An 11,006-nucleotide genomic window follows, 5' to 3' on the forward strand; every position below is an offset into this window, starting at 1 on the left:
CTTTCAAGTTTTGGCTATGTTGATTTCTATTTCTGAGAAATTATCTTAATATTCTTAAATAGCCAGCTCGAATCTCTTCTGGGACATGGCATAGTTTAAGAAAATAAAATAACCTATCAAACCCAACTCCTGCTTCTTTCATGCAATGTGATTTCAAACTTAGAACTCTGACATTATTCAAGTCTTGATATTTTTGAGGAAACACTTTTCTAAGGGATAAAAAGCACCTCATTGTGTTATCCTGAGGACTGAGAGTTTTTAGTGGTTTTAAAAATCCCTTATGCAAATAATATTAATGGAAACCAAAATGATCAAGAATAAGTATCCATCCCAACATGTCAACCTGCCTGTATTTTTCTTTATTTCCTCCTATTCCTCTTTGGATATAGCTATATCAGGCTTTACATGGTGGCAAAGCCATGGCCTGGACAACTTTTTGAAAAGAAAAGAGATTTAAATGGATTTATTAGTATAGGAACCTTAGGCAACATTTAGGTTTTCTTAATATGGATTCATATTAATAAATGGATAAACACTTAACCTCTCACTTTATACCCATTTTTTGTTTTTGTTTTTGTTCATTTAACTCTCAAAACAATCTTATTAAGTATTCTTTTTTATTGGGACTGTACAGATCAGGAGTTTAAAATTCAGGTTAGCTAAGGACACAAAGCTAATATTCATCATCTGCCTCTCTCCAAAGGCCATATTTCCTCAATGCTAACAACTTTCCAAACATCAGTCATTTGCACACCACTTTGACAATGACTGCCATATGCATTCAACCCTTGAACTACCAGTGACTTAAAGCTTTTCCTTAAATAAACTTTTTTTTTTTTTTTTGCTGGTAGCATTCTTTTTTCTTAACCAAGGAGAATCTCTAGGTAGAAGTAAAAGGAACCAACATTTGCTGCAGATCTAATGAATACTAGTCTCAGCAAAAGAGAATGTTTTAGTTTCCTAGCTGCTAAAACAAATACCATACTGTGGGTTGGCTTAACAACATGAATTTTTTGGTTCGTGGTTTCAGAGGCTACAAGGCTTGCTTCTTCCTGGGGTAGACAATATCTGTCCGGCCAGCAATCTCTGGGGTGCCTTGGCTTTTCCATCACATGGCAATGCATATGGCGGTGTCTTCTCCTTTCTATTCTAGGTTCTGCTGACTTCTACCTTCTCACAGTTTCCATGGCTTCTCTCTATATATGACTTTCACTCTGCTTATAAAGGACTCCAGTAATCCAGATTAAAGCCCAACCGGATTCCGTTGGGTCACACCATAACTGAAGTGACATCTTGAAGAGATCTTATTTACAATGGATCCACACCTACCAGAATGTGAACCAAGAACATGTCCACACTGGGGTGCACAATTCAACCCACCAAGGATGGTCTATGTTAGCAATTATCAAAGTGTGGTCCCCAGACCACAAGTATCAGCATCACCTGTGAATGTGTTAGAAATATGAATTCTTGGGCCTGCTCCAGATGAGCTGTATGAGAAATTCAGGAGGTGGCACCCAGCCATGTGCTTTAAAAAGCCTTCTAGGTGATTCTGAGGCAAACCCAAGTCTGAGAACCATCGCATTATATACCTTATCTTATTTAATATTCACAACTTCTTTGTGAACTAAGTACCATTTATTATTCTCACCATCACAGATGAGGAAACTAAAGCTCAGTATCAGCTGAGGCCAGTGTTACAGTTAGCAAGTACTGGGAGCTAGGACTTGAAACCTTGTCTGTCTGGTTCCAAAGCTCTTTTCACAATACCACATAGACTCAAGGGGGAATGGAAGAAAATCCTTTTGTGATGCATACATAGAAATAGGGTAGACATATTTATTTACAGAAAATATATGGATTGATTATATCTCAATCATGGCTTTAATATACTATTAATATTTTCTTGTTGTAAAAGATGTTGAAATACAATATGTATTTGTTAAAGAAAAAAAAAAGAAAGAAAAGAAAACTGCTGCTTCCAGAAAAGATCTGTCTTACACAAATTGGTAGGAGATGAATAGGAGTTGGAAAAATAGTTTGCCAATTCTGAAGTGGTACCTATATTATTCCTTTCTGCTGGAATTAAATTCACTTAGGTTCAGCTCAGTGCATGTTTACAAATCACAATGCATTTATTTTTCATTAAACCTTTAATCCAATCTTAGTTTCCTCCTTTGTGATGGTGGAGGTAAGAAAAAGTATTTAGTTCACAGAGCTTAAGAATTAAAAACCCAATGTTCTTCTAGAGATTAGGAATTAAAAACTAATCAACAGTAGTGTTTTTGCAATTATTTTGCAAAGGGGGGTGGGGCATAAAACATTTGTGTACAGATTCCCCACTGTTATGGATTCAATTGTGTCCTCTCCAAAAAAAGATACGTTGAAGTTCTGTTCCCCAGTACCTCAGAACATGACCTCATTTGGAAAAAGGGTCATTACGGGATGGAATTAGGCAAATTAAAAATGAGGTCATACTGGAGAAGGGTGGCACCTTATGCCAATACAACTGGTGTCCCTTATGGAAGAAGAAATTTGGACACGGGAGAATGCCACATGATGACGAAGCCAGCGAACGCCATGGATTACTGGCAACCACCGCCAGAAATCAGGAGAGACGCAAGGAACAGATTCTTCCCTACAGTCTTCAGAGGAATTGTAGATGGCTTGATTTCAGACTTCTGGGCTCAGAACCATGAGACAATAAATTTCTGTTGTTTTAAACCATCTAGCTTGTGGTACTTTGTTATGGCAGCCCTTGGACTCTCAGATACTCAGTAAAGAAGATGACATCAAATATTAAAGCCCAATCCGTAGCTGGAAACAATGTAAAGGGTCTATGAACAGCTATAGCTGCAGCATAGCATAATTATGGAAATACCCTATAACCCAAGGTTTCTCTTACCAAGGGTTCAGCTTCTTAGGATACAGACTTATCTAGGTCCTGAAAGTCAAGACACATTGTAAATCTGTCAAGCTTAGAGCCCTTGACAAAAAGATAAAACAAGCCAAACAGGCCCACATCAGTAATACAACATTTTGAAAATCAGTCCAAATTCATTATTTGTATTTCATATTATCTGGCTGTACAAAAACCAGATCATTTTTGAGCTCTGTTAAATGGACAGAACACATGGAAGTTTCTCTTTTACGGAATCTCTCCCTCAACCAGAATTTGTTATAGCCACATCCACAAAACAAGTGCCAGTGTGGATTGTCCTCTAGCCACAAAAACTAGCTTTACTGTAGATCTGAATATTCTAATGACATTCGTTAAGACATGATTCTACCAATCTATCAGTGTTTATAAATTCCAGTCATAGTACAATCAGTATGACTGAGTGAACCCTTTGTGGTTCCAGAAACTGCACTGTAATTTGGGCTGATGTGCAAAGAAGACAATGCATACTTTGAAAAAGACTGGGGCTGATCCAGCCACGCCCAGAATTTAGAGCCTTGGTAACCTTTCTGTCCAGAACACATACCTTCTAAATAGCTCAGTGTTTACATTTGTTGAGAGCTACACCTGGTAAAATCTTCCAAGTTTCTCTCTGTCTCTTCTTAGCCTTTCATTTTCCTTATAATTTTTTATTCTCTGAAACTGAAACTAGGGAGTACTCAAGATCAAATTAAGTCAGAAGAAGCCCACTACATGAATTGTGAGTAGCCCAAGAAAGGCAAGATTGAATTGGTGCCAAGTTGTGGGAAAAACTCAAGCGAGGTCCAACAAGGCTGAAACTAAGTGGAGGCGTCCAAATATGCAGCCAGGGCTCTGTCTTGGCAACAGGTATTCCACCTGCTTGGTGGGCCCAGAATGACTACCCAGGAAGCAGGTTTTCTAAGGAAGGACTCTGTCCCATTCACATTCCAACTGGAACTCTGGAGCTTGCAAATTCTGAAACTCTCTCTCTTGTTTTCTGTTATCATTTGTTGTCCTGGCTGTTCTGAAATTCTATCTCAAGCAGTATCTCAAATCACTGTTTCTCTAATCTTTTCTATCAAGAATTACCTCCTGCCCCAGGTACAAGACACTTTCCTATATTCCTCCCATCTTCTCATAATTATCCAGCACCCTCCTGCTCTCCCGCAGGGCCAGTCCACTTCCCTGCAACAGGCCACATTATCCTCAGGTACAGTGATAGGTGGTAGTGTGGGGCAATGACAGGGAACACAAAGATGAATATCACATTTCTTACCCTGAAGGAGCTCAAATGCTTCTAAGGAAGACGTAGAGTAGAGGAGGTAGTTACATAACAGGGGATTTTAATTCAAGGCTGGTGGCAGTGGTTTTTGATGGCTAGGAAAGCCCAGAGTGGGATCTCCTAACTATCTGGAAGGGGGATTATCAGGGAAGGCGTCCCCAAGCAGTGACATCCAAGGTGTTACAAAGGATGCGTAGCAGGTAAATAGCAGGTAATAGGAAGGGCATCTTAGAGAAGATATAATAAAAAAAAAAAAAAAAAAAAAGGAGGTGAAAATTGCATTAGTGTATAGGGAAAAACATAATGAGGCATCAAGTAAAAAGAAATAAGGGTGGAATATAGGTTACCAGGGGCTGGGTTAGGCGTAGTGAATGGAGTGTTAATGCTTAAATTGTACAGAATTTGTACGGGTTGATTGTAAAGCTTTGTTAATGTATGGTTGTGATGATAGCACAAGTTTATGAATGTAATTAACAGCACTGAATTATATATGTGAATGTGGTTGGGGGGGGAATTTTAGGTTGTGTATATGTTGCTAGAATAAAAATTAAGAGACAAAAACATAGGACTGTACAACACAATTAGCCCTATTGTAAACAATGGACTATAGCTAATAGTACAATTATAAGAATGTTCTTTCATGAATTATATAACTCTTATATAATATATAGTATTATATATAATATATTCTTATATATTATATATTATAATTATATATATAAGAATTGTAAGAATGTTATTTCATGGATTATAACAAATGTACCACACTAATGCAAGGTGTTAATAATAGGGTGGTATAGGGGAATATATGGGTATATGGGAATATATATTTTATGCAGGATATTTTTGTAAACCTACAATTTCTCTAACAAAAAATTATCAATAAATAAAAATAAAAGAAAAGAAAGGAAAGAGAGAAAGGATAGGAGTAGGACAGGGTGGGCCACACATGCCACATTAAGAGCTTAAACGTGACCCTCAACATAATGAGAAGATATTACAAAGCTTTAAGCAAGGGAACAAAAGTTTATGGATACGTCCATGTATCAGCCTAGCTGAACCTAAATTTAAAAGCATTAAAACTCAGAACAGTTTCAAGCTTTTTAATTACAAATGGTTTCCTCTGTATCTGCACGATTTAAGTCAAGAGCACACGTTGTAGCATTTCTCACAGATAAGATGGCACCTAAAATCAGCACCATTTTTCTTTTTTTTTTCTGTGCATTTTTTTCCTTTTTTTAAAAAATGCAATTTTATTGAGGTATATCACACATCATATAATCCTTCCAAAGTGCAATCAATGGCTCTTTCTGTACATTTTTGTAGTAAACTTTAAAAAATAATTCATATGTAATGCTCTCCACACAGGATGCTTCATCAGTTTTATTCTCTATGTAAGAAAAGCTTTTAAAAGCAAATAGCTAATATATGATAAAATTAGACTGGTCAAAACATTGCTTAAAATAGCCCTGCAAGGCTCTTTGTGGAAGCAGTAACATTGGTAGCTAATAAAGAGAAGAACTGAGAACAGAGGTATGCGGGAAACTTGCTTTAAACATTTTGAAGCATATGAATATATTTCCTATTTTTTAAAAAAAACTAACTTCAAAAAATGTTTTTAAGATAGGGAGTGGTATTTGGTGGAGGGATCTTTCAGGGGGGGAAACATTTTTTGAGGAACTGGGTGTTCTAGTTTGCTAATGCTGCAGAATGCAAAACACCAGAGATGGATTGGCTTTTATAAAAAGGGGGTTTATTTGGCTACACAGTTACAGTCTTAAGGCCATAAAGTGTCCAAGGTAACACATCAGTAATCAGGTACCTTCACTGGAGGATGGCCAATGGCGTCTGGAAAACCTCCGTTACCTGGGAAGGCACGTGGCTGGCGTCTGCTCCAAAGTTCTGGTTCCAAAATGGCTTTCTCCCAGGACATTCCTCTCTAGCAAGCTTGCTCCTCTTCAAAACGTCACTCACAGCTGCACTCCATCCGGTCTCTTTGAGTCAGCATGTTTTATATGGCTCCACTGATCAAGGCCCACCCTGAATGGGTGGGGTCACGCCTCCATGGGAGTATCCCACCAAAGTCACCACCCACAGCTGGGTGGGGCACATTCCAAGCAAATCTAACCAGCACCAAAAATGTCTGTCCAACAAGACCACAAAGATAATGGCATTTGGGGGACACAATACATTCAAACCAGCACACTGGGGTTCAAGGGAAAGGAACCCAATATACTCTTACTAAACGGTTATTAAAACTTAATACTCAACTACTCAAATCCTGACACTTCGATTCCATTAAAGCGTGTTTGTTTTTCTACAGCTGTGCCCTCAGTTCCCAGAATAGTATGTGGTACAAGGAAGGGTTAAACAAATATTTGTTGATGGGTGAAAATGAACATCAGCGTATTCAATTATCTTTTGAAAATGTCTGCTGTGTGAAGACAAAATATACAAGACAATTCATTTTCTTTTGTTATTCTGACCATGATTAGGTGCCGAGTCTCAGCCTTTGACAGCAAGAAGTGAGGGACACGTCCTATTTCAGAGAAGGGAGAGCCAGACTAACGCCTGTTCCAGGGCTGGGGCTAAGGAAGCTGGTGCAGAAGGCTGGGGGTGGGGGTGGCTGTCCCTTCCAGCAAGGATGCCTTCCCCCGAGACCCGAGCTAGCACAGTGGCCTGCTGCATCCTAGTTCTCTTCCTACAGACAGACAGAAGACAGACACACATGCATACACAGACACAGACATGCACATACTCCCTCCCCCTCCATATTCCTGCTCACTTTATTTCCAGCTAAAAATGATCAGGAGGAACTTACTTCCACAGCCTTCCCATTTTCCCCGTACCCTTATCCCTCCTCCTTTCTGGGATCTTGCAGGGAATTTGCTTTAGATATACAGGAAAGAAGAAATGATTATTCCTTCTTTTCTTGGTGCAAGAGAAATAGCTCAAACTTCAGGTAACATCAATCCACGCCAGGATCCCAGCTTTGCCTTGGACAAGCTGTATGAACATTTTCCTCATCTGTACATGAGAATAACCTTGACTATTTATCCTCAACAGAAATGATGTTGAAAATAACCACTTATCTGCCACAAACTGTACCAACAAAAAACACTAGCGGATGCCGTTTGCAGACATTTGCCTGTGTTTAAAATAAGTAATTGTCAATAGTGAGGGTTAGCACTCACTATAATATAATAGTGTTTGACTCCCCCTCCTACAAGACTTTGTTGACCTGACAATGCAGTATCTCAGAAGATAAACTCCTGGTGGGATAATACGGACCTCTGTCCCTTGTCACTTTGTCCCGTCACTTTGTCCCCTTTCTGTCTAAAGAGACTTGCATGACCACAAGTCTTGGCTCACTCTTAGGAATGCTGTGTTACTGGGAACCTCAGTAGTTCTTACCGCTATGAGACTAATTTCAGATATGAAGGTAAAGTCAGACAGCACTTGAGGGTGTCAGTGATACTCCACACAGTGCAGGGAGCTATTTCAAGTACAGCAGGCACAGGACACAGCCTCACAGAGCCACTGCCCACAGCCACACTGGGTCAACAGTAGAAGCAAGTAGATTGGGCATTACCAGGAAGAGTTCTTACAAGTCACACAGGTACCCCCAGATCCCAGGTACCCCAGACCCCAAGTGGGAAGTGACATTTTGAAGAGAAATCCAGTCCTGACTCAAAGTGGGAAGTTTAAATGCTGTGCTCTGATTTCAGATGCCTGGTCTATCTTGGACCCCTTTACACTGTTATCGTAAACAACTGAGAAGACGTCACAGTTTATAAAAGCAAAGAGTCTGCAAACTGGGAATTTCTAACACAAATGTGTGACTTAAAAATTAAGAATTTACTTTGGATCAACTCCAGCTAGAATCTCTCTCGCTGAATATTTCAACCCATTGTGACCCTCTCTTCTAGGCAATAAAATATCAGACTAGATTTGTTGACACGAGTCGAGTTCAGATCCGGGTACTTGTCCAGATCTTCGATCAGGGATAATTAAGCCAAAGTGCAAATTTGTGAACATCCAGAAAGACCAAAGAGTCCACACCCTCATCTCCACCCCTGCACCCCAACAGCTCCGTCAACTTTGAACAATGACAGCATCAACGGGATGCATAGCATCCCTCCAATTCCAACGTCTAAGTTCTAGAAGGTTCATGGGAAAAAAATCAATCTTGTTATGTGACAGCTGTGCTTATTAAGTGAAAATTCAAAAGACCAAGCTCCAAACTGATAACTAGGTGATACAGAGCAAACAGTGGTCTTGCCAGAGCTACTATAGCTTGGCGAGGTCAACAGAGCCATCACTTAACTGCCACTAAAAAGCAACCAAACTTATAGTTTTTTCATCATTTCATTTTTTCTTTCTTGAATAATTTCAAATGAATCCATTCGCTGGACCAGAATGCTTAGCAAACTCGACCTATGAAATGGGAATGAAAATTGGTACTTACCTGGAATCCGATTAAGTGTTACCCAGAAATGTTCATCAGGGCTATAGGTGTCTTTTGACCATTGTAGTAGATCAATGGCCCTTTTGTCATGGAAGACAAAGTTGACAAACTGTCTGGTAAGGGCCACGTAGGCAGTGCCAAAGTAGATAGTCATCTGATGTGGAGGTGAAGTTTTCAAAACATTCGTATTGTGCACAAAAGAGCCATCCTTGCCTATATGCTCTCGGTAGACAAATTTGGTTCGCTTAATTGCATGAGCTGGGGGCAGCACCCCTGGAGTTATATTTTTCCCTTTAAATCCTTTCAGATACTGAATTATTTCCCTGTTGGTTTTCAGGGGGAAATCTTGCCCACAGGTGTTGATCACGTACTTCCAGGGAACCTCCGATGCTATCAGGTCCTCCATACAGTTGAGGTCAGCCCGGAGCCTGGAAATTCCTGCGTAGACCACGGGCTCGATCTTTGAAGCAATAAATGCATTTTGGAAACAACTTAGTAATTGCTCCACAGAGTCCTTAAACTTAGCTGGGGCTTTCTCATCCACATGAACGCAGTAGACATTTTGAGGCATGTAGATAGCCCGAAAGAGCCTTTCAAACATATAAAAGTCCTTATGGATAACCAGGACATATGCCAAAGGGAATTCAGCTTCTTCTTTGGACAGGGGGCTCATGATATAGTGATTCTGGGTCAGGTAATCCTTGCAGGGGATGCTCCCCACTGAGGATGTTAAGATCTTCCTCCACACAAAGGCAGACTTCTCTTCTAAGGCCGAACTGCAGGCATCCATTCTAAAATGCCTTTCACTGGAAATGTTCAGCTTCTCGTAGCTTTTTAGAGGGTTTAACTGGCTATTGTTCAATATCACAAATGCAAGCACACCGAGCACTGTAAAAGCGAAAAGGCAATACCTCCAAAAGTTCATTATTTTTCACAGCCGTGGGGGGAAGGAATCTCTCTCTTCGGGGATGGAGAAACGATTCGTTCCTGAAACCACAAGTGTGCAAGCTCGAATCGACTTTGCCCGCCAGCTTCTCAAGAGGCTTTTCCGGAGCCCTTTAAGCCTCATGTGTTCTCTGTTTCAGGTCTCATCCATCCTCCAGCATCAGCCTGGGAGACTACGTTTCCTGACAGGCTCAGGTCAGCTCGGTCCCCTGGTGCTGGATTCCTGCTGAGCATGATCGCTGGAGATCCAGCCTCCGGGAAGCCCTCTTCATTTGCATACGAAACCCCAGTGGTTGATCTTGGCAAATTCCGCAAGGGAACGCAATGCCTGGTTCTTTTCCTTGGTGCTGTCTTCAACCCCACCGCCCACCCTCCTTCCATCCATTCTATCCCCCTTTCCCTTCTCCCCTCACGCTTTCCCCCAGGCACTCAGCCTTTTTGAATAAGTGGCTCTACTTTCACTTATTAGCTCTGAAACCTGCTAGCATCCTTGGAAACTGCAGCGTTAGCTCCCCGGGCTTCTTTGTCTTCCTGTTTCTCTGCCACGCTTTTTCAGTTCGGTATTATCGCTAACTTCTGGGCACATACAGACCCAGAAATGGAAAAACGCCTTGGCCGGGTCCCTCAGTATCACATTATCAGATGCAAAGAATCTTTGATGGTGAGGTATGTGTTTGCTGGAGTCAATGGGACAGAGACTGATGGTGTCGCACAGCCTGTGCATTTATGTGCAGGCGACGGGAAGAGGGCACTTGTAAGAATTTCAGGTTTGCAGGCAAGGGAGGAGGGCAGAGGGAACCTGGGAGTGATTTTTAATGTCAAGGGGTCGGGGTTGGTGAGCTACTAAACAAACACACCCTTCCTGTGCACACAGGAGTGAAATGCGAGAGTCTTTGTTCCCGGAGAGCAAAAGCAGGTTCCCATTTCACACAGCGAGCCTCAGATAACTCGAGCTGTTGACACTGTGTTATCTACCACATGTGGAGTGACAAGCCACTGGGCCTTGTTAAAGGCCTGACATGTATCCTGTGACATCATCTGATTTGAGAGCTTTACAAGTCATGTTATAGAACTCAAAGAATTCTGGTTCCGCTTCCCACCCTTCCCACCCCACCCCCCCTCTTCCTTACTCTGAAGCAAAAACAAAAGCTTCAGGGCTGCTGCAAAATTCCGAGAAGTATCAGTCAGGGTAATTCAGGGGAACCAGGAAGAGAGGCCCAGCAGGTTAGATCATATTACAATGGGGTTCTCATAGCTCACTGGTGCCAGGAGGTGCCTGGAGCCCTCGACAAATGGGGGCTGCCCAAACATTTCTGGGAAGATGAACTGCAGCTGCAGGAGGTGAGCTGAAAGTGGACCCTGCCTCCAGCTCATCCCCAGCCTCCTACCTG

General features: G+C 41.3%; 2 protein-coding genes across 2 annotated transcripts in view; one reads left to right on the forward strand and one right to left on the reverse strand.

The window, feature by feature from the left end:
* LOC119540089 (N-acetyllactosaminide beta-1,6-N-acetylglucosaminyl-transferase-like) overlaps positions 1 to 9,967 on the reverse strand; it is a 63,189-nt gene extending 53,222 nt beyond the window's left edge. The window contains exon 1 of the mRNA XM_037844107.1: positions 8,671 to 9,967. Coding sequence (XP_037700035.1) covers positions 8,671 to 9,595 — 925 coding nt within the window. The 5' untranslated portion in view covers positions 9,596 to 9,967. The remainder of the gene's footprint in view (positions 1 to 8,670) is intronic.
* The window catches only part of C7H6orf52 (chromosome 7 C6orf52 homolog), a 170,463-nt gene extending 159,998 nt beyond the window's left edge, over positions 1 to 10,465 (forward strand). The window contains exon 4 of the mRNA XM_037844747.1: positions 9,756 to 10,465. Within this exon, the coding sequence (XP_037700675.1) occupies positions 9,756 to 10,057 (302 nt within the window). The 3' untranslated portion in view covers positions 10,058 to 10,465. The remainder of the gene's footprint in view (positions 1 to 9,755) is intronic.
* The last annotated feature ends 541 nt before the right edge of the window (positions 10,466 to 11,006 follow it).

The sequence above is a fragment of the Choloepus didactylus genome, chromosome 7 (genome assembly GCF_015220235.1).
Source record: "Choloepus didactylus isolate mChoDid1 chromosome 7, mChoDid1.pri, whole genome shotgun sequence".
Lineage (NCBI taxonomy): Eukaryota > Metazoa > Chordata > Mammalia > Pilosa > Megalonychidae > Choloepus > Choloepus didactylus.